At 42.2% G+C, this 24,017-nt stretch overlaps 1 protein-coding gene across 1 annotated transcript; it reads right to left on the reverse strand.

Annotated features, from left to right (window-relative positions):
• Nucleotides 1-137: 137 nt before the first annotated feature.
• Nucleotides 138-23,733, reverse strand: LOC6546938. The gene is made up of 8 exons (XM_001976011.3): nucleotides 22,867-23,733; nucleotides 10,409-10,455; nucleotides 4,943-6,111; nucleotides 4,741-4,877; nucleotides 3,277-4,678; nucleotides 2,365-3,219; nucleotides 1,879-2,180; nucleotides 138-1,813 (listed from the first exon to the last, which is right to left on the reverse strand). The coding sequence occupies exons 3-8, from the start codon at nucleotides 5,999-6,001 to the stop codon at nucleotides 1,618-1,620; spliced, it is 3,951 nt and encodes a 1,316-aa protein (XP_001976047.1). The 5' UTR covers nucleotides 6,002-6,111; nucleotides 10,409-10,455; nucleotides 22,867-23,733; the 3' UTR covers nucleotides 138-1,617.
• Between the last annotated feature and the right edge of the window lie 284 nt (nucleotides 23,734-24,017).

A 24,017-nucleotide genomic window follows, 5' to 3' on the forward strand; every position in this document is an offset into this window, starting at 1 on the left:
TTAATTGAAGTGCTTCAAAAACAAAATAGACAAAAACTATATAGCTTATTCTATTTGATTGAAATTTGAATAGATATTTCATTTTTCGTTTTACTCCTGAATTTGTTTACCTTAACCAAAAAAAAAAACACATTCCCTTTATTGAATCATTGTATTGTATATTGGTGTTATTGTTACACATATAATTGCTATTGACAGCGCACATTAAGCTCTCTACTTAAAACAAATTGAACAAAGTAAATTGTATGATTCTCAGTCGATGGTTTTAATGCATATCCCCATCGACCATTTCTTTATTGTTTCGCTTTTTTGTTTTTTTGTTGGTTTTTTTTTCGAGTTTATCTCTTTTTATATGTAATTTTTCATACCACCTAGATTGAAAATTTGTTAATAGCTGTGTAGTACGTTGTTATACAATAGTTATAGTCAGGTATCAATTGGAAAATAAGAATTTGGTTAGAATTCAACACATCTAGATCCGTATAGTAGTCATATTATTGAAGTACAGATGCGCTTGAAGTTGGCGATTGCATGGCGTGCAAAAAACTCCAAGCACTTATTGCATATGGAAAACAAAATAGGGTAACTTATCCGTAGTTTGTAAACAGACAAACAAAAAAAGGGAAGGAAAATGACAAAATGTAGTCGTCAATTGTATTTAACTAAAAACTCTATTAGAAATACCCCACATGCAGCTCATATCGTATCACAGGCACGCTTAATAGACACTCTCAGAACGGAAATACGAAATTAAAATCGAAACTAGCGGGTTAATTCATTTGCAACTTGCACTCAACGAAATCATTTGTATCTTTTAATTTCTGGCTGGTTAAAACACACTACACTACACACTAACAACAACGATCGATATGAGCGCACTTCTGATCTGAACTGATCTCCTATTACCCAAAAACCTACTACAAATCGCTGACCCCATTCACAAATTGCCTTTAAAATTGCTGACGCTACACGACGATTATGGTACATAAATATATATTTAAATATATATTGTATGTAGATATATGCGTAGTTGCCTCCCTTGCGTTTTCACACTCACACATTGCATAGTTCTTAGTATTGCTAGTTGCTCCGCTTCACCCTCGTGTTGTGGACCCCAAAAGATGCAGATACAGATCGAGATAAAATTGCAGTTACAGATACAGATCCTTTTGCTTCGCTCGTCTGGCTGACCGGCCGATTCGATTGCTTTCATATTCAACATTTTTACTTTCGCAATGTTTTCGCACACAATTCTTGCATTAGTTCCAATTCATCGATGCAAATTCAAACTAAACGAACAAAAACCTCGCACGAGGTGAGGTGAAGTACCAAAAAATATTAAAGGAAACTAAGCTTAGGTATAAGTTAAACGATAACTAGTAAAGCAATTGGTTGGTTGTCACACACACACACAGGAGTTTGTTCCGCCACCTGCCCTCCGTATCTTCCCGGTATCTCCCGCTTATGCTCCTCCTCCTCCTCCTCCTCCTCCTCCTACAATTGGTACCTGGGCCACTGCCAGAGGTCCCTTGCCTCCCGCTGCTGCCACTTGTTGTGGAGCTGCCTGCACAGGCGGCATAGCAGCTCAAAGGTGCCGCCCAGGGCTTGCAGTAGCTACTAAATCCTGCCGGCGCTCTCCTGTCGCGCACTGTAGCGCGGCTCAGCTGGCATCATTGTGTCCGTGACCAGCTCATTGGGTGCCTCCAGAACGCCCTTCGCGTGTGCAGCCGCCGTATCGCAATCGGTGCGGCGTGAGATCAGCAATCGGATGTCCGTATGCAGGCACAAACGTCCGGAGCGCGATGTCTGGAACCTAGGCATGGCAAAGGATGTGTTATATGTCGCATCTTTGTGATCGAAACTATAGTCGTAGTTTACCTGAGGTGTATGGAGTAGCGCAGCCGCTTCATTTGCTCGGCGCTGATGAAGTGGCCCAGCTTGCTGGTGGTGCTGGTGACTGTGGGACTCCGTGGCATTTTGTGCCCCTCATCCTGCTCCTGTCTGAGCTCCTCGGCCAGAATGCGCTGCCGGATGAAGGTGCGGTGCAGCGGTGGCATGTCCCGCATGTCGTAGGGTATCACAAACATCCGCACCACCGTGCCCATGGGATTCAGTAGCGTGGCCTGTACGGTGCCCGACCTTGGAACCGAATAGCCCTTGCGGGGCAAACGAATCTCGCACTGCAAAAAAGAGATTTTCCACATTCCTTAATCCATTTTTTTGTGAAAAACCTAACTAAATTGAAGGAAACAAGGATTTTAATATTGAACATGCCTCCGGAACTTTTCCATGGCTATAGGGAGCGCATTTTGCACAAGATCTTTGTAGTTTCATTGAGAAGATGCTCGCTTTTTAGGAACTTACCAAATAAGGCGTGCTGAGCGTCTCGCCATGCAGTTCGTAGAAGTAGGAGACGGCTGGGATGGTCAGCTGGGTGGGACAGAATCCGCCGGAGGCTCCCAGCTGCAGCTTGAAGCCCATCACCTCGATCTTGGGCATGAGCCTTCGCTGTAGCAGAGATTCCTCCAGATTGCCCAGCAGAGGACGTCCTGCAAAATGAGCCGCCAATCTGGCGCGACATTTCAAGGGGGATCCACCCGCTGGGCTGCACAGACCGGATTCGAGATCCTCATCCGACAACTGCTCATCGGAACCAAGGGAACTGCGATCGCTACGATCGCTCAGATGGCGGGAGCGCCGCTTGTGGGCGGCCAACGCTTGCTTGGAGAATCTAGGCGACACGGACAGAGAAGCTGCATGTGGCAATGTGGGAGCAGAGAAGGATTTCTGCACCGGCGGCGTAACGCTGACATCCGGAGCTAGCAACTGCGAGTGGGCATGACTCAAGGCAGCTGGATCGAAACTGAAGGCGGGACAGCCGATGGCGATGGGAGCCGAGCTGCAGAAGATCGTTGTAAGGTTCACCTTGGGCAGGACCTTTCGCATTTGTGGCGATGTAATAGGCGGCGGCGTCTCACTCTCCAACAAATTAGAGCCACAATTTAATCTGAGCTGAGCTGGCTTCGGTGAGGATTTGTGCAGCTGCTGCTGCTGCAGCGGCACCATCGCATCAGGCTGATGCTTTGCTGGCACTTGACTCAGCGGCGTCTTGAACTGCACCACTATGTGGTCTGCTGCTCCCGGCGGTGGCGTCTTGCAGCGCTCTGCAGGATTCAGGGAGCAGCGTTCGATGTTGGGCGTCAGCTTGGTGGAGAGTATCTGTAAGCATAGCTTCGTTAGCTAAACGTTAGCTTTGGCTTGGTCTCAAGAACTCACCTGAACATCTGGTGGCTTATCCGCCTCCTGATGCATGCTGGCATAGCCATTGCTCGCCTGCTCCCCATTGGTGGGTTGGTGGACCTTTCCGTTTGCAAAGTTGTGCTGGGTCTTCTGGCGCTTGCACACTTGACAGCCACTGGCGGCGGGCGTGGCCTTCAGTAGATTGTTGTTCTGCCCCCCATTGAGATCTGCGTTACGACAGGCGGCTCCCAGTGGAGCCTGATCCAGATCCACAGCCCCTGGATGGGGCTTGCGATTTCGGTTCTTTGGCGTGCGCTGGATGGCCTGAAGTAGGAGTTCCGCGTTGTTGCGGGGTGTGCCCACAATGAGATCAGCGCTACTTAGGCTGCAAGTGGAGGTCTCCTCCATTTCGGATGCTGTGGTGTCGCTATCATCGCCGTCATCTGATACTCCATTTGCTGATCTATTAGCCGATCCATTAGCTGATCCATTAGCTGCTCCGTTAGAGCCACCATGTGCTTCACCCGTACAACTGAGACAGAGAAGAGTCTTCTCACTGCCACATTGCTGGCAGCTGCTTAGAGAAGTCTGCGTGCCCGTGGAGATCATGGCGATGCGCCTTGGTTGCTGCAATGTCAAGGCCAGGTTTTGGCTATCTGACGGCGTCTGCGACGGCGTCTGTGACTCCTCGCCCTCCTCCATTGGTTCCTCGGATGGCTGTGTATTGTTTTCCCGTTCGGGCGTAGCTTTCCTCTCCCTCTTCTTGTCCCTGCGCTGCATTCGCTTGCGATACTTCTGCAGCTGCCTCTCCCGATGGCTCAAACTCGTGTCCCCATCGAGCTCGTCCAATACCTGTCCCATTCCTGGTTTTCCATTATCACAGTTGGAGCCGCCAGCCGTTGTCGTTGGGGTGAGTGCACTAGTCCTGGCCCCCAGGCCAGTCGGTGTGGCAGCATGTAGACCACCGCCTCCAGTGGGCGTACTAGCCGGATCTCCGCCGCAGGGCCTCAAGCTCCGGGGAGCTGGACTAGGAGGCAATGGCTCCACATGCGGCAGGCCGCCATTAATCCTGGGCAAGCTGCGCACGCTTACCGAGATGCTGTAGCTCTCCGAAACATTGACGTTGGGAAAATTGTGCACATTGGCCTTGGCACTGAAGCCATCCTCCTGATGCAGCCCACTATTGCTGTTGTTGGTGTGCTGCTTGATTCTATAGAAGATGTTGAGACGTGGTCGCTTCTGGCCACCGCATGTTGCATAGCTGGTGGCCAAATCCCCTGCATTGTTGCCGCAGTTGGAGAAGATGACGCGGCCACTGTCGTACACCGATGGATCGCATTTGCGCAGCAGATCACACCAGGCCACAATCTGGGAGAAGTACAACTGACTGCGAATGGCGCTGCACAGCGAAGGCAACGTCATCGTGGGTGGTGGAACTCTTTAAAGAGAGAGGAGCTGACGTTAGACATTCAAAGGTAAATGTGTTCCATAAGGTCTTACTTCTCCTTGCCGCATATGATCCACTGCTCCAGCAAGAGCTTGTGGCTCACGGGACCCAGGTAGACCTCGATGCAAACGGGTTCGCGTCTGGCCAGGATGGCCTCCATTTTCATGCAATACGCCCGCCAACGGTTGCACTAAAGAAAGGATTCAAGAGTTAAATGGGCCAAAGCAAGTAAGTCATTAATTTGTTTGGACTCACGGTCATATTCACGTAGGACATATCACAGATGTGCTCCTCAGCCTCGGATGGCATCTCGCCCTTGGCCAGACCCATCTTCCTGAGGAACTGATCACAGTGCGGCCCGTGTTTGGGCCGCGATGCGGAGCTACTTGCTCCGCTGCTGGCAGTGGCAGTTGCCGTTGTTGTTGGTGTATTGCTAATGCTTGCTGCTCCCAATCCTAAGCCGAATCCCCGGCCACCTGCGCCCCCTAAACTCGACCAATGGAAGCCGAGATTCAGTGGCCTCGCCTCAACTGGTGGCGGTGCCAAGGCGGGTCCACCTCTTAAGCAGGTGGTGGCCAGCGATTGCAGCGAGTGCAGAATGTTGTCCGATGAATTGGAACCCGGTGAACTGGCGGCACTGGAATTGTTCGTTCCACCACCAGCGCTGCTAACCAAAGCCGTTCCACCAGCTCGATTGAGCATGACACGTCGTACGATTTCATAGTCGCCATGATCCTTGTTCAGGTCATTGATGGCCAGGGAAACCAACTCCGGTTCAGCGGTCATCGTCTGGGCAGCCGGCGAAATCTGACGTAGCTGGCAGAGCTTCTGTGTCCAGCGCTGGTGGGTTAGGGAACTGCTGCTGGACGACCCGGACGAACCACTTCCATAGCCGGCTCTATTTTCCGATCCTCCCATGCTACCATAGGGATTCGTTGTAATGTTGATGGCCGCCCTGGAGGTGGAGGGTCGCGGCGAGAGTCGTCCGCCCCCCGATCCCGCTGCTGCTGCTGCCGATCCTGATCCGACTATGCCCACCACCGTCTGCTGCTGGTACTCATCGTCTGCAATGGGTCGGCCCTCGAGTATCAGCGAGGCCAGGCCGAGCACAACGGAACTGTAGTTGTTCTGAGCTCCTGCTCCGGCTCCGGCTCCGGCTCCTGCTCCTGCCGACCCACTGCCAGAGACCCCCACCATTCCCAAGCCGGACAGCAGCCCACCAGCCGCCGCAGTAGCCGAGCCCAAGGAGGCAGACGCTCCATTCTGGCCCAAACCCGCTGGCGGCGGCGAATTGGTGACGCTTGTCGGTATCATGGTCGGTTGGTCGGTTGGCTGCCCGTCCGCTGGATCTGATGCTATTTCCGGTTCCGAGTCCGATTCCGCTAGCTATTGCTGCTGCTGCTGCTTCTTGCACCAGAAGTACACTGAAAAAATAAACGGGACATGCTCAAAAAGTCTGTTGGCACATAAACTGATGTAATGATGACTTAAGAAATGACTTGCCTAACTTCCTCTTCAAAATGTCAATACTAAAAAAGGTTGCATAGGTATGGAAACGAATGTTGGTATATACAGGGCTTTAACTTACGCCATTTGTAGCTTAAACTAGGATTGAACTAGGTTGCTTGAAACTAGGTTGGCAGACTTATGCTAATGTATCCTTGACTTCCTTGCGAAATCCGCAAGGCTGCTCCATAAATGAGCCCAGCAACAGATGCAGCTGGCAGACTCCAGCCCATCGCCACCCACTGCAAGTGGCGAAGGCCGAATGGCGAAAGCAGCACCCTAAACTTGAATCGAATCCCCAAGGTCCGATGACTATGTACATTATAGGGGGGGCATTATGTACTCCTGACATGGTTTACTTTGCTTTATCCTTCCGGTGCGGAAGCAACAAAATATCAGCACAATTCCCTTGGCCAATTGTTTAACTGCGACACACTGACACGGCCTCATTTTGGCCTGAAATCGTCATGTGCACCGCACTCAGCCAAACACACACACACACGCACACCAGTAAGCGAGAAAAAACGAGCAGAGTTGGAAACCAGGTCGTTACTTAACCGGAGACCCAGTTAGGAGCAACATGTCAGCCGTTTGGCAATGCACAGTGCATCAAACACCCCCAAACACCCCCCATCTTTCAGTGCCACGAAAGTCGCACGGCCCGAGAGCTTGGCAACAACATGTTGCTGGCGTGTGACGTCATTGAGCCAAGCTTCGCAACACCAGCGCACTGTGTGGGTGTGTATCTGTGTGAGAATTTGAAGGTCGTTCTGTGGCACCTTCTACGGGCATGCTCTGCAAAATGCTTTGCCTTACTTTTATCTATATTAAATTACATTTTAAAATTAAATTATATTTACATTTAAAAAATTAAAAATTTCCTTAGAAATTATAAAGAAAATTTCTGGTTTTATTTCAAATTTCAAGATATTAGATATGTGTTTTAGTTAGAAAATCTAAAATGTAATGCAAATGTGAGAATTTAAAGGCGAAGATGAAGCAAATTAAATCACCCCACAAATTTATTTACTTAACAGTAAATATTTGCATGCTTATCGTTTATAAATATTTATACATGCATATAATAATATAATTACATATTTTGTTTTGCATATCCAGATAATTGTTTTGGAGAGAGTAAAAACTCTGTTTGCCACACAAACTCATCTCGCGTTTCGCAATTCTATTTATGCCTTTCTTGTTATTTATTATTTCTCTAAAACTTTGCTTGGCAACAGCAGAATCGCGAATCGAAATACAAAACCAACTTAAGAGGCAAACATGCAAGTGGTGCACATGTATGGCGATAGACGCGTGCAACATGTTGCCAGCTGAAAAGAGAGAGAGAGAGTGAGAGAGCGCTCTCTTGGGTAAACATGTTTGTCTTTACTTTTGCTTTTGTTTTTGCGTTTCTTCTTGACCTGCATACACAGTACATAAGTAGCGCGCGCGAGACAGACACAGATACATAAGGCAAAACAAAAAAGAGAGCAAGAGAGCGCGAGCTTTTGCCTCTCTCTGTGTTTGTATTAGAAAACATCTGATTTTTGTATTGCTTTGCAATGTTTGCTGTGCGCGTGTGTGTGCTGAGTTTTGTTTATGGCACATTCGCGTTTATATAGATACATATATACCAAATAAAATACTCTTGGCCCACAATAGACAACCCATACTAACGCGAAAACCCGTATGGAAATGGGGACAGGCGAACGGTACGCCAGAGTTTAATAATATTTCGATTACATTATTGCCAAATTCATTTTGGTCTCCCTCCCTTTCAGCTGGCCATTATCATTTACATCTCGCAGGCGGAAAACGGCGAAAAATTCGCTTGCCAACCGAAAATGGAAATTAAACTCGATGACGCAGTTGGAAGAAAAACGCGCTACGTTGTTCAGGGAAATGTCAGAAAATGACAGAGTAAAATCGCATGGGACACGTAGGGAAATATTTATTATTTTGGCCATCACTCGTCATTGTTTATTAATATGACAAATAAAGATTATGTAATACAAACATAGGATTACATTTTTTAAATTAAATCGTAATGCTATACTAAGTCATAATGATAGTAATTTCAGATAAATAAAACAAATTCCTAATGTAATTAATTTTAGATAAATGAAACTAATTTCTAATGTCATTACTTTCAGATAAATACAATTATTTCCTCATGTGAATAATTTCAGATAAATAAAACGAAAATAATAAATTTTAGTGCAAATCGCTTTGTAAGTATCTCGACTGTAAAAGCTAAATATTTCTGTTGGCAAAAGTGAAAAAAAGCTAATTGAGGCAATTTTCAGTAGATAGATAGTAGCCTTGTAAATAATTGCTCGAGGAAATCTTTAATGCCTGCTAAAATAATTGCACTTAAAGCAAAAAACAGATGTAACAGCCACTGCAATCAAGTTGATCGAAAAAGGTTTGTCATATGCTAGTCTTTCCACCTTTTCCCCCCTTTGTAGATAATTGTCACCACTTCTTCTTGGCAAAGCGATCGAGAGCAGGCCAAAAAGGAAGGGGGAAAAGGGGGTGGTGAGGGGCGGAAAAGCTGGTGGGGTGGGGGGCGCATTGTTGGACTAATTTCATTTAGCTCGGCCAACGTCCTTGGCATGCTTTTTGATTTTGCAACGCGCGCTGCACTTGTGCTCGTACGTAGATTGTCTTGCTTGAATTATTTATTTATTGCACATTTTCGTTTCGTTTGATTTTTTCCCATTTATTATTGCGTGTATTTCCCTTTACAAAATTTGATTGCCAAGCGGAAAATGCAGGCGAGGCGAATGGCAGAAGGAAAACGAATGCGGGATATAAAAAGAGCAACTTCACTTTTTATACCCTACTCTGATTAAAATAGGAAGAAAATGCATTAACTTAGTGCCAGAAATATTACTCCAATATTTATATATGCACAAAGTTATAATGTTAACTACAATCCTAAAACCACACCTTCATGAATTTCAATATGCAGAAAGCTGTCCTATATAATAGCACATCATGAGACAAACGATCTGATAGATACACTATCTGTAAGAGTACAGCAAATTTTGAAGGCGCGCCAAGCGGAGTGAAAGGCAGGTAACGAAAACCGCCGCCAGGGGCGCTGCACAACAAAAATAACCAGTTCAAAGCAGATAGGAAAACGAATAACGACCGCGAGTGGAAAATTGTTATGTTGCAACTTTTCAGAAAAACAAGTTCCGTTTGCCTTTCGTTTGTTTTTGAGGTTTCCATTTCGGCGTCCCCCTTTTCGGCATTATGAAACAAAAAAGAAAAGTTAACACGTGAGTGCCACAAAAGCCACAGACAAAGAAAACCACTTTTTTTCTGTTGCTTTCAATATCATCTCATATGATTTTGTTTCCCTTTAGTCATCCTGCCGAATGCGTCACCGTAAGCAGTTAATTATACTTATTAATACTCGTTGACTGAAGTTCGTTAAGTGGAAATGTGTCATCTAAAACGGAAGTTACAATAAATTTCTTGAGATGCAGTGCAGAAAAGTCAGAAACAGCATAAAACCCACGTTTTTAATGCATTTTCAAGGCTTACTAACCTAAAAAGATACTATTATAAATAGTAATTTCTTTATTTCGTTAAAAGCTCAATGAGGAATCAATTGTAAATAGCTGCGTGAATACCATTCATTTTGTATTCCATTGTAAGAGATTTACCCTGTATGTGCGTATGTCTTATTCAATTTACATTTCCCAGGAAGACTTCAAGACAATCGCTTTACCAAACACTGATTGACCTCGCCGTCGACCTTACAAAAAGCCCATTTTCTGTCTGTGTGTGTGTTTGAAAACTCATGTTCTGGTGACCCTCCCAATCATAAGCCTTCACAGCTGAGCGAGCTTCAGTTGTTTTTTTTTGTGTGTGTTTTGTGTTTCTAGGGGGCCGCACCTCTGATAGGTTACATGCAGCCCACCCCATTTATCACCCATCCTCTCTATTTATTGCTATTTTTCTTTCCTACGAACGGCAGAAACAAACTCTTTGTTTGATGAAAATGCTTATCAGCATGGTCATCCGATAGAGATATAGCTTTAAAACTTCAAAAAGTTGCTTAAACTTTGATATTAAACTTATTAAAGGTTCCACTAAAATATCTCAAGCTTCAAATAGGTCTGTTAATATTTTTACATATTTTTTACCGTACTTGTTATCATATCAAAAAAGCCGTCGAGGTTGAAATCCCCCTTCACTTACCTTTCAAAACTTTGTTAAAATTCCATTATTTTTTGGGTTTTTTTTTGCTAAAACGAAAAGATAAATAGAATTAAGATTAGAAATGGAAATGGAAATTCCTTTGCAGTAAAATAAGTGTTAATTAAGCAGGAAATGTAACATTGAGAATGCCTAATTACTACAGAGAGTGAGGCACCCTGATTCTCTTACACAACAAATAAAGATAAAGTTGAGGTATTTGCGCTCTCCCTCGCTCTCGATTCGCGCTCTCTCCCCCACCCTCACCCACATTGCCCAGCCGATGCTCACATGTGCGCAGTAAATAAAAATAAAAACACGGCCGCAAAATCAAAGTGGGCAAAAACAATGAGGCAAAAACAAAGCAAAAATGTAAACAAACGCAGTCCAGTTATGGTGCTCTTCTTCCTCCACGTGTGTGTGAGTGGGTGAGCGAGAGTGTGTGTAATGCGAGAGCATGTGAGCGCGTCTCGCTCGCACCCATGGGGAGTTGGGGCCAGCAGCTGGAGTGGGCGATAGAGAGGGAGAGGACTGGATGGAGCGGGAGAGGTAGAGGGAGCCAGCCAGAACAGGACGAGCACGTTTTTATTTTTAGCCAAAATATTTCTTGCAAATCGAGAGCAAAAAATGAAAAGAACACACGCACTTATTCTCTCGAAAAGCAAATGACCGCAAGACGTGTTAATGCCTTCCTTTAACCCCCATCCGCACGATCTTCCCTCTCCCCCGCTGGCCACCTTATTCACTTGATACTTTTCCAACTCCAGTTCTTTTTCCTGCCTCTCTTTCTGACGCCCCCTAACCCACTGTTTGCCTCTCCCTCATTCATTTACATTTCAACTGCGCACGTATAAAATTACTATGACAAATGTATGCATGTGTGTGTGAGGGTCCGAGTTCGTTACATTTCATTTATGTACTTTTTTTGCCCTATCTGAATTGATATAAATTGGTCGAGTGTACGTGTAAAAACCGCAGCATAACTTTAACCAAAGTTCAATTTTTCAAGAAGAACAGCTGGTGCTATTTGTTTTTCTTTTATTTTGACCTGGCTATTTTCGTTTTTTTTTTGCTTATCTGCCAAAAACGAAAAAAAATAAACACTTTCACTTATATAAAAGGCAGGTTCACGATAGTGAAAGTTGGTCCTATTATCGTTCTGTTTGAATTCTTTATATTGCATTTAAAGTGTTCATTTGTACAGTGCTCACTCGATAAAGATAATTAGAAACCTAACTAATAACTTAGGTACATACAGCTGCGGCTAAAAAAATAGCACGACTGCAGGTGGAAAGTTTATTTCCTAAAAAAAATGTCTGAATGTTTATTTTTTTTAAAGTCAGATTGCATGAATAATAAGTACAATATGTTGTCTCTCTGAGCAAGAAATTTTTACTCTCTCAATGTAACGGTTCTTTTTGTTTTTGGGCACTTTCTGCAAAAGGGCCCGAAATGAGGCGGTAACAAAACTAGCACTGACCACGTATTTGCTGAATAAAATTAATAGGAGTGATTGCTTTGGGTTTTTTTTCGACAAATTTTGAAAAAAGGAGTTGCATTAAAGGTTTTAATTGAATTTTTTCCAAACGAAGACCAAAAATTCTCTAGTCATGGGTCGCGGAAAGCATTGTACCGTCGAATAAAGAAATTTGATTAAAAACATGGTCTCTGAAGGTAAAACCTACGCTAAAATTGATCGAATTTTCGGTTGTTCAAACAAAATGATCCGCAACGCACTGCTGTTTGTCGAAAAGAACGAAACACGTGGAAGAAAGCTCTCAATGTCCAACGTGGAGATCAAGCGCTTGGTTCGGCAAAGCAAGAAGGAGCCTTTTAAGCCGGCAACGGAACTGAAGAAGGAGCTTCAGATAGCTGAAAGCGTGAAAACAGTATGCAAACGCTTAAGACAAAACAACTTTAATGCGTGGAGTCCCAGAAAAGTCCCGCTTTTGACTGTGAAGCATGTGGCAAAGCGAATGGAATATGCTAAGATACACAAGGATTGGCCTGTGGAGAAGTGGCGCAACATTTTGTGGTCAGATGAGAGCAAAATTGTGTTGTTTGGTGGAAAAGGCTCTCGGTCTTATGTTCGGCGTCCACCACGACCTGAATATAATCCTCGCTTCACCTCTAAGACGGTAAAGAACGGAGGATCAAACATAATGGTATGGGCGTGCTTTTCATACTATGGAGTAGGTCCGATCCATTGGATTCAAAGCATCATGGATCAGCATATTTACACAGATATCCTGGAAAATGTGATGCTGGCATATGCCGAGGATGAAATGCCGTTAGTTTGGACATTTCAATAAGGTAACGACCCAAAACACACGAGCAAGAAAGCTCGAAAGTGGTTTGAGCAGAAATCGATCAGAGTAATGAAATGGTCTGCTCAGTCACCCGACTTGAATCCAATCGAAAACCTTTGGGCGGACGTGAAAAAAAAGGTTTCTGAAGCCAAACCCAATAATATCGAGGAACTTTGGGGTGTGCTCAAGGATGCATGGAGCAAAATTCCTCAAAAACGGTGCCAGGACTTGGTGGACTCCATGCCAGGACGATGCGCAGCTGTCATCGCCAACAAAGGTCACGCAACCAAATATTAAGATTCTTTAAACATAGTTCTTAAGATATAATCCATTTGTTGAATTCTTTTTTTATTTTTTTGCTTAGTTTTAGCAAACTACGAAAAAAAGTGCTATTTTTGTTATCGCCTAAATTTGAAGGTTTTCTTTTTGTTTTGCCAATTATTTTTAAAATATATATTAGATCTGTTACTAATTTTGTTATTTCGATTGAAAATCATTGTAGTATTTAAGTTTAGTGAGTAAAATGATGAAAAAGTGTCAGAAAATACAGAAACGCTGGGACAAACACGAAATGTGCTTATGGTGCTATTAATGTCTCCGCAACTGTATATGTATATTAAATAGAAATTTGAAAAAAATGTATTATTTCATCAAGTTTTCCGTTAATACTAAATATTATTATAAAAAAAATATTATCATACATTATCATCATCTTTTCCCCCTCCTTGTTCTTATAGATATGATCTAACAACCCGGACACGTGGGTGGCGTAAAGTATTGCGCATTTTATTCTTTGAGCTCGTGTAGCGTTCTGTTACATGATTTCATGATCTCTGACTGTTGTCATTTGCTTTGTTTCCGCACAGCTGATTGAGTCAAACAGGTTACAAAGGGGGGCGACGACTAAAGAAGTTCAAAAGCAGATTGGATACATAGTAAGTGCCCCATGCAAAGCAGCAACCAAAGTGTTGACACACAGCAAATGCAACGCCACAATTAGAAAATGTGTGTCAATTATATTAAAAAAAAAACTCGAGTAGTTTTCCTACTTTACAGCACACAAAAACCACATTTCAGGGAGTGGAAAGATTGAGATAGCGATAGGAGGGGGGAAAGAGAGGGAGAGGGAAAGGAACAGGGGGGCCAGAGAGCATGATTTGAATTGACTTTTCAGTAAATTATGTGTGCTGCTGTGTGTGTGTGTCAAATAACATCGAAGGGGGCGTCACAAAGTCTCCCAAAGTGCTTCACCTACACAAGTGACCAGCCACAGGCCCCGCTTCCTAAGCTCAACATTGCACAATTTTCGAAGAAGCTTCTCTATAAAGACTGTGAACTAAAAAAAACATGCTGAAATGAATTTATTGTTACCATTATTACGCAAGCATTTCAAAATGAGGTTACTAAAAAACTTTTTTTTTTGTGGTAAAACTTTTTGTTTTGTAGTTCAAGGTTTTTGAACTGGTTTTAGGTTATTTCAATTTTTCTCTTACAACCAAATTAAATTTCTGAAATATTTACAATAAAAGAAAATGCTACTTTGTAAATTGTGGTATACACAGCTAATTTTAATTGTCAAGGCTAATTGTCAGAGCTCTAAATCGCATATCTCTACAAAAAATTCCTTGTACAGACGCCCCACTGTATCTGTGAGCGATCTTCAATTATTCCTCAGCTGTGTGGGTGGCTGACGTGTAGTGGGTGATGGGGGTGGGGATTGGAATGGGGACGGGGTGGGGGTGGGGGCTGTGGAGCCTCGCCAATTGCGCTGCCCAAGTGTTAGTGGCGTGTGCTTGGGCATTACGTCACCAACACATGCGCAGCTAACCAGCTGAGTGGCCACAAACACTGAGATAGGCAAACAACTAACTTGGCAGGCCAGCTAAAGCCATACAATTATTTTGGTTTTTGTGCACCAACCTTTTTTTTTTGGTTTTTTGTTTTGCAGCTGTTTACAGCTTAACGAAAACTTCCCAATTTGATTACGGATGAATTTGCAAATTGAAATACACTCAAGTGGTGGTTAGAAGTTCATGTTTTTAGGTGTTAACCGATGCGGATTTGTGTCGCCTTTGATTTTGTTGGATTAATTGGCTTCTAGTCCTGAGGCTGATAAAATGGCAGTGGCCACATATTATTGGGCGTTCGCTTAGCTGCATTTGAATTCTCAACGCTTTTGAACAGCGCGTTTTGTGTGTATTTCTTATACGGTTCGTGTGTTTCGCAGGTAAACGCGTTTAATATTAGCCAAACAAACGTGTTTGCTTAGATTTTGTGGCCTTTATTTTTTGTCGTATTTCTTTTCGGAGAGTCTCTGCACTTCACTCACACACGCGCGCACACTGAGAAAAAATATATATTGGTTATATTGGATAGAATTATTATTCCTGCAACTCTCGAGGTTTTTTTTCTACTTTGCTCGTCTGTATTTTTGAATTTCAGTACTCTACTCAGTGACTTGTGACGCGTGTGTTCGCTTCGACGTCTCGAAATGAAATGAATGGAAAAAATGAGCGGAGCCAAGCGCTGCGAACCGTTCGCTGCTGCTGACGGCAACTTTCTAAAACAGCTGAGCGCAGCCAGCAGCGCTTTGTTTATGTATGTATATACTATGTACGTGAGTATATACATATATATTGTGGCTAGATATTTGTAGATATGTGCAACCCTCGCGGTGGCGGGGAAAACTACGTCGTACGTATTTTGGCCAGTAGTTTTTTGTGGGTTTATTTGTGTGGCAACATGTTGCTGGCCAGCCCAGTCGCAACATATGTTGCTGTTGCGCAGCCCGAAAACGTACACAAAAATCATATGGAACTCACCAACACGAAGGCAAAACTCGGAAAAAAAATAAGCCCATATGATAAGCCCAGTAAATAGGTAAGCCACAGATCGTCAACTGCAAATTACAGTGAGCACTCGCGTACGCGAACCTAATCGCCTATTGCGTGACTAAGAATATTACAAATCGTTACATAAGGTGTTTTCTTCGCATATATGAAAGCGTAAATGAAACAAAATAGAAGTATTGTTATGTTATCACAATGTTAGTTGATTGTTATGAAATGGAATGTGCCATGGCTTGCTTTTGCGAAACCCTTTTACATTTTAGTGGGGCAAGAGCAAATGTTGTTGCGATAGCGATTCAATAACAAAAGCGACTCACAAATACACCAAAAAACACAGATACACACACACACACACACATGCGCGTAGTTTAAACAAAAAGAGAAAAAGACAGAGATAGAGAACCCGTTTCCATATGTTCGCGATGCCATGTTGTCGAGTGTTGTTTTGCCTTATGTACGAAAATAGCGTTCGTTCGTAAGTATATATAGCGATATATGTATGCATATGTATATGTAGTATATACACATGCATGCACACAACTTGGGTACTTGTTGGCAGATTTCTTGAAGAAGCGGAACAGGCGTGGAGCGCCAAAAAACAACAAAAACGCATGCGCTTTCAGTGTATACGTATGTATGTATATAGGTATGTATGTGCGATTATAAATACATATATCCGTACATAGCAGGCCCCAAAAAATCGTCAGCGACCCAGACAACAGCAACAACATTCAGAACTTATGTTTGCCAGCTCTCCCTCTCTGTTACTCTTCTTTCACTGTCTCCCTCTTTCTCCCGTGCTCCGCCTATCTTTGTCTTTCATTTCCTCCGTTCTGCTGCGATGCGAATCTTATCAGCGGAACCCACACGCCCGTACATTCAGAATGCTGCTGCTCTTCTCAGCATGCTGATATGATTTGTAGTTGATATTGTTTCAAAAGATTTCTGTTATCTTTGGAAAACTCCATATATCGACAGATAATAGCCCTGCATCCAAGTACTTCATATAAACAAAAGCGAATATCAAACAAATAATATGAGTTTATCATTAATCTAAGCTTCAAACTGCTTAGTTGATTGTTTATTAGATGGTAAAAGGTACTTTTATGTTAAGCTTGTTTTAAAAAAAAAAACTTTTTAACCAACCATCATAGATTGATTTATGCCCGAAAGCGATATCGTTGGCACACAAACGGCATACAAAGTTGACTGGCATGTCCAGGGTTTCTCTTAACCGTTGGCCACTGTAGGAGCAGCCGACAGAGTCGCAATGTCCACAGATAGTTGTCAGTCGTCCGTCTGCAGAAAAAGCGAAGAAGTGAACTCGAGTAACCCAACTGGCTGGCACCGAAGGATACTCAGATACTCAAACTCAAATACTCAGATACTCAGATACGCGGATACACGGATACACGGCGACAACAAAGAAGCAAGCAGCCAGACAAAGAAATGCCCAGACACCAATGCGAAAGCGAAGACCAGACGAAAAAGTCTGGGCTCTGGGACTCTCCCCCCTCCCCCCCTCCACTCCATTCGCCGCCATCCTGGCCAAACAGGAAAACAAGAACTGCTGTTGACCCCCTTCATCCAGACAAAGAAAAAACCTAAGTAACGCACTGTTACCGATGCCACTTATACATTTTCTTTGTCGTTGACACATTTGGAACCTCATCTCTTCCAACAATTTGTTTGTAAATATTTGGTTTTTTAAGCCATGACATATATTGTATTAATTGAAACAAATGTTTCCTAGCATGATTTGAATGCCTCTTTGAAATCTATATCTTTTTCCTATTATTTATCGCTTGTCGAGTGACGTCAATAATTAATGGAGAAACCTCGTGGACCGATTAGCAGCTCTATCGATCAATCGATTCTCTGCGTTTTTTCTCGCCTGCGAGCCAGACATCACCCATTTTTCCCAACCCCAGATAACAAGTTCAAGACAAATATTTACTGTTTTCCTTCCCCACTTGCCTTTATCTTGTGCATGTGAAATACATTTAAGGGAACTTCAGTTACAGGTAGTTATGTTTGTATGTACACCCTACATTTTTATGGAAAGTCTTGCTCGAAACCAAAAATTTTCCACACACAAAATATCGCCAGGGGGCGCTTTACATAAATGAAGATGAGATCACAAAAGCCCTTGGGCGTAAATGTCTCTTTTTTTTTGTGATTTTTTGCTGACCTCTTATTTTGCCTCTTTTTTCTACTCATTGGCTTCAAAGCTTAAAAAGTTCCACTGATTGACGTCTGGCTTTCTTCGCTTAATTTTAATTAAGTCGGAATGCGAGAGACGTGCAAGTGTGCGAATGAGCATGTGTGGAATAGTTTAAGTTAATTGTTAATTTTCCCACTAATACTTTAAGCGAATTAAAATGTTTTCTAAGCTCGTTTCTTTCGTCTCACTCTTTCGGACGCTCTTTGCAAAGGGCTAACTCTATGCCTCTCTCTTCCGCTTTTTATATGCGCAGTTGTTTTCAACACACAGATACAGACACACTCACACACAGACTTAGTTGCGTCGATCAGCTGTTTTGATAATAAAACGGTTAAAAACCTTATGAAAGCAGACAGCCCGCAAAGGAGGAAAAGAAAACTCGTCTAACAAAATTACAGTGCACGCTGCTGTGAACGAACCAAGTGCGATGATAATCTTGTATATGTTTTATAAAATTATTCAAATATGAATGCAGTTAAATAAAACAAGAGTAGCTGAAATACATACTCATACTTAGTTATTTTGTTTGCTAAATTAAATCTGTCGTATCTTCTTAGTTTTGAATTATATAGAAGATAAGTAATTGTTCTTGTTTCGTTTTTGTTCACATTCACGAAAGATTACATCAGCGAGTCATCACTGTGCTATACTTTGTTTCAATCTTTAAGAAAGGCCACAAGTTTGATTTGTTTTGTTGATTTGTTTGCCATAACTTATAATTAATAGGGCGTTTTGCCGTCCCAGCAGTTGTAAAATTGCAAATAACGCAGTTGAAAAGTTTCGAGTTCTTAAACCCTTGGAAAAACCTTGGATTGATTGCGAGCAAATATAGTCTCAAGGCAGACGAGGCACTCACACAAGAACGGCTGAGGGCAGCTCATGTAGCGCGTGTGCATTGTACAGTGAATGCTGCTTAAGAATAGCGCGTGTTTATTAATTTATTAAAAATTAATTCTCTGGAAAGACTTTAGTTTGTAAACTAAATATAACTAATTCGTTTAAATTGTTTAGAACGAGTAAGTATTTCTACGTTTTTCTGTAAATAATTTTCGACTTATGAAAATGCAATCGTATTTGCGTTGTCCATTGTACCGGAGAGCCACTGTTCAACCCTTGGCATTGTCTACTTTCCGATATTTTTGCTCTTTGTGTCTGTCTGTCGTGTGTTTTCCTTCGTGTTTTCCGGCACACCAACACAGCTGTTCTTGTAATTTGGCCCACACGTGACTGTGATTGACTCGTCAGGTGAGCGATGACGGATGAAAATGGGGGGTGGGGGCGAGCGAACGAGGTGGCACTGTAATGAGCTTTCCACGGAAAAGCGAAAAGTTTAAGGTTGAGAGCATAGACAGCTGCGACATCAAAGCCAAGTGTGGCGACCAGTAGGGAGCTGATTGTGGGAGTGATTGGAAAAACGGGGTGACGAAGGCCCCAACAATATATAGACGGCCAATGACCCAGCGTTTTTGGTTATCTGCCTCAGTTGACAGCCAGACATTTGGATTGGGTGGGTCCTTGAATAATTGAAGACTATCAAATCAAGTTAGTAATAGTAAATTGCCTTGTCCAGATTATAATACATACATATATCTACATAACACCCAATTACTAAACAAATAAGATTTATTTCACCATACTTCCAGCTTAATTTATTCAATAAATGGGTACAAGCATCATTTGTATGATTTATCATTGTTTTATACACCTTAAAATTTTGGAATAGCTATGTATTTGGTTGCCATGACGCAAGTAGGTATAGCATTTATACTTGCCTAAAGGGAATGAAATTATTAATAAAATTGGGAACTACTTAAGAAGACCCCGTTGCTCCACCAGCATCGTCATCAATCCCAAAATCATGTGATGACTACATGATGTTTATTTTTGTAAATTCGCCTAAGCAAAAAGACAAACAAAAGTCTAAACAAAATGCTTTTGTTGGCTACTTAGAGAACTCATATGGAACATGGATTTCGATTTGTTTTTATATTTTCTGTTTGCTTTGATTCAAGCGATAAAGTGGCGAATTGAAAGAAATGCAAATTCCATCAAAGCCATTGCATGAATATCAATCAAAACCAAAATTTGTTGTTAGAACCTCCACACCTCCCCCCTTACCCTACTGTAACAACCCTCGGATCAGCGAGTTATTCTAAACACAAAGTAAATCAACAAAACTCGAAAGGGTGAGGAGCATTTTCCAGACGAGACGTACATATATCCCCACATGCCATCCCCCTAAAAACCTCTCGATTTCTACCTCCCAAACCAATCAGCTGTTGAAAATTTTGGTGGGTTCGTTGGCTTTACATCTCTCTCTCTGTTGTTTTTTCGCAAGAGAGAGAAAAAGAGAGAGAGAGAAAGACGAGTACCCCCAAAAAATGTTGTTACTTTTAATTTCTCTTGTTTTTTCTTTATTTGCTAGCTGGCACACGTTGTGTTTGCTATTCTTGTTGTTGTTCCAAAGTCATTCAACCCGACAAACAAAATAACGTAAAATAAAACGCAAAAGCGGGGGAAAGGAGCGGTAGCAGCAACAAAAACAACGGAACGGGAACGGAAAAAAGTCAACGGCTGAAAAGTTGGGGTCACTGAGCGTTAGCCACTCTCTCTCTCTCCCTGTCTGCCGCTCTCCGTCGCACTTCCTCACACTCTCATTCCACCCGCCCCCTCATCGAGATTCTCTTCGTGCGAATTTCGAGAACACCTATAATGCGTAGTAGAGAGTCCGGCAAAGAAATTACGCGGATAGCAGCGTTCTAAGATCCAGGAACAGGTTCCATAAGTCTCAAACAAAGGTTTTCTCAGCAATTCGAATTCTGTTTTATGAAATACCAAGTTTATCCTTGAGATACTTATGGTTTCTTGAACCCCCAATTATAAACGTTAGCTCAAAAACAAATATGTTTATATATGATATAATAACTTTAATAACTGTTTAATTTATTATGTAAAACATAATTGTATTGTATGATAAGGTGCCATTTCCAATGTTTGTAATATCTTTATGGTGGTACACAGTTTATATGCCCCCCCCAATAAAAAGAACCAGGATATGTTCATTGAAACTCATTTAAAGAAGCGGGCAATCCAACAAAGGGCAGTTAAGTGAGCCAACGTTCTGTCGTTATCAGCCCAAGACCTAATGTGATATACGACCCTGAATCGTAATGCAATAACCCCAGGGAACTGGGAACTTGGAACTGAGATAGACCTTATCAGGGGTTCCAGTTTCGTATTTCGGAACGGGTTATCACTGACCGCCGCATAACCACATACCATATGTACATATACACGTTTTAACTACTAATAAATGGAACATCGAAAGGAGTTACCAAACAGCAAGGCAAACAACGAATTTGGGTTTCGGTGACTGCGAGATAAGCCTGCGGTTTTTCTACGGTTTACTTCACCTTATCGTCGAAAGTTCAGAACGAGAATTGCGCGGCAGCGGAGTGCAGGGTATACGGTATACTACAACACCACACATTATGGCTTCCATTAACAGCGTGAAAACCCATAAAAAAAACTACCAGACACGCAGGGGTTTTTCTGTGTCCTTCCCTTGGGTAAGTAAGTCTATTTGCTGACACATAATGGGAAAAGAACCGACCTTATGCGGCTGGGAATGGTGAAATACAGGGTATTGTATTCCGGGTTAAAAATCAATTCATTCCGTGATTCATTCGGAGTTATCCATATGCGGGTAAATCATATCTTTGTTATTCAAATGTTATTCAAGTGTAGACATTAGTGTTTCGCTATAATATAATTCTCATATAATTGAGTTTGCTTTTTTAATTCCCAAAAAATGGTATCAATAGAAATGATATTCTATTAGACATATGTATGTACATATGTATACGGATAACGAATACAAAATGTTAATGGTAAAAGTATCTCCCTAAAAAGGTCATCATGCATACATATGTACATAAAAAGATACAATTTGTAATTATATATGTATGTATTCATAAATAGAGAGCATATGTATTCTACTTCATATGTACATATGCATTTGTGTTTAGAAGTTTAATTTTAAAATTGAATTGGCTAGGAAAATGCCTTTGACTTCTTAAAAAGCTTTAATGTTATTAGAATGACAGGTACCCATTCTTCTCCTTTCGCACGATTAAAATGGCCGCCAACGAATGGGGGGAATGGCAGGGCGTCGACAACCGTTAGTCCGCTTAGAGAGCAACATCTTTAACCTGTCTGCCAAGATTTTGCGGATGCAATGCGCACTTGGCAGCAAAATCGCAGCAGCTAATTGCTTATGCAAGCAGTCCGCCTTTGGCAATCATTTAAACAAATCAATGCAAATATTAAATCAATATGGATGTGGAGGAAAACTCAACGTGTCAACCGTTTTTAATGTGATTTCCTTTGTTGTCCGTTTCTTCTGCGCAAAAAAGGAATAGGAAACAATTCGAAGCGAAAAGCGACGAATTCAAGGATACAGCAAAGTCGACGCTAACCGTTTCTTTGTTTGCGCTCTCTTTCTCATTCGCTCCCACACACACACACATACACAGAAATGGCACAGCTGATTAAGAGATGGAAGGAGTGGGGGAAAGTAGGGGAAGTAAGAGACAAAAATAAGTATTGAACCAGAGGCAGTGAAACGTGAATTGAAATCACTTACTTTACTTTGCCCATAACGTTAATCAGCGAAGTATGCACACATGGAGACACACAAATACACTAAGAACAAATATGGAAAAGGTCAAATTAACCGCACAAAATTGGTAAACGCCATAACAACTTGAACCAAAAGCTTCCAAAAGTTTTTTATAATGGGTTACTGCAAAACATCATATCTAACACGTTTTTGCTTTATTTATGCCAAAAATTCTAATTGTGGGTACATCTTTGTTTTATTTTGTGTAAGCTTTGTTGTCGTCTGCTTCGTTTTCAGTTAAAAGCTCCATTTCAAAGCAGTCTTCTACGTGTAGAATTCATATAAATTATTATAAGTACCCATGTATTTAAGTGGTACATGGTAATTTGCGAACTTTATTTGAAATCCCAAATGCGAAGAAGTGAGCAGAGAAGAATGCAAAAAAATGGCCGACTTACCTTCTTTCGCTTTGCAGCAGAAGATCCGCGGAAAGGCACAATTTTCGCGCAGTGCAGCCTGCTCTAATGGCTTTGCTAATTTGTTGCCTCAATTAGATTTTTTGACATTATTGCAGTTTTTATTAATTGCTTCTGGCTGCAAATATTATTGATTTCACTTGCTCGATGCACACTCACACACACAAACACACTTGCAAGCAATCAGCGTTCACACACACGCACTCAGCTGTGTTGCTGCTGCTTCTTCTTTTTCCTGGACTTTGCGTCTATATCATTGATTTATTTTCGATTTTTGCAAGCCTGCATTTCGTGGCACTTGATTTGCATATATATTTTTTTATATAACCCACGGACTGCAAGCTTTCATTGGCATTTCACACTCTTATTCGCCATTTATGAACTCTTCTTTGACGGGTAAAACGGTTCTTTTTCGCTATTTTCGACTGCACCCACGTACCGCTCTCTTCGCTTCGCTCTCCTCTCTCGCTACACACCGCTCTTTATCCTTGATTGCTCGTTCTATTTAGCGGAATTGATCGTTCTCAACATATTCGCCATTGCAGCTCCACAGGCGAAAAAATCGGCGGAAATGCCAACACAGGTGCACGGGGAGTGCCGATAGGCTGGAAAATCCGGAAAACTCACGCCTACACTTTCATTGCCAGCATCGCGTTGCCTTTTCGCTGTCGAGATTCGCATAATTTCCACTTTTGGGTCGCGCACAACACTACCTAAATTATTGTTTATTTTTTTCCCAACAAAACAACTGTGAGGTGAGACTGTGAGACCAGACCAGCTGTGGGCGGGTCAGTGTGACCCCATCGCGGTGTGGTGAAAATCCCAGTGCGCTGCGCTATTAGGGCTGTATGACACGAAAGCAAGTTGAAAATAAACTTTTTCAAAATTAGTTTAGTCAGCATAAATAAACGAATATTTCTGAATTCGGATTTGTTGGAAATACGAGTTATTAATATATGTAATAAAGAACAAGTTAGGATGAGCTAGTTTGTGAATACTTTGACCAGCCAAATACTCTATTTGCAATACAAATTTTAATGCTGGATATATAGGTTACCTACCTGAACTTGAAATCCAAATATTTTGTTTTGCGTTTAAGTTATAATAAATAAAACACGCTGGCCCTTTTTGAT

This window comes from Drosophila erecta, unplaced genomic scaffold, assembly GCF_003286155.1.
Source record: "Drosophila erecta strain 14021-0224.00,06,07 unplaced genomic scaffold, DereRS2 tig00000092-arrow-pilon, whole genome shotgun sequence".
Classification (NCBI taxonomy): Eukaryota; Metazoa; Arthropoda; class Insecta; order Diptera; family Drosophilidae; genus Drosophila; species Drosophila erecta.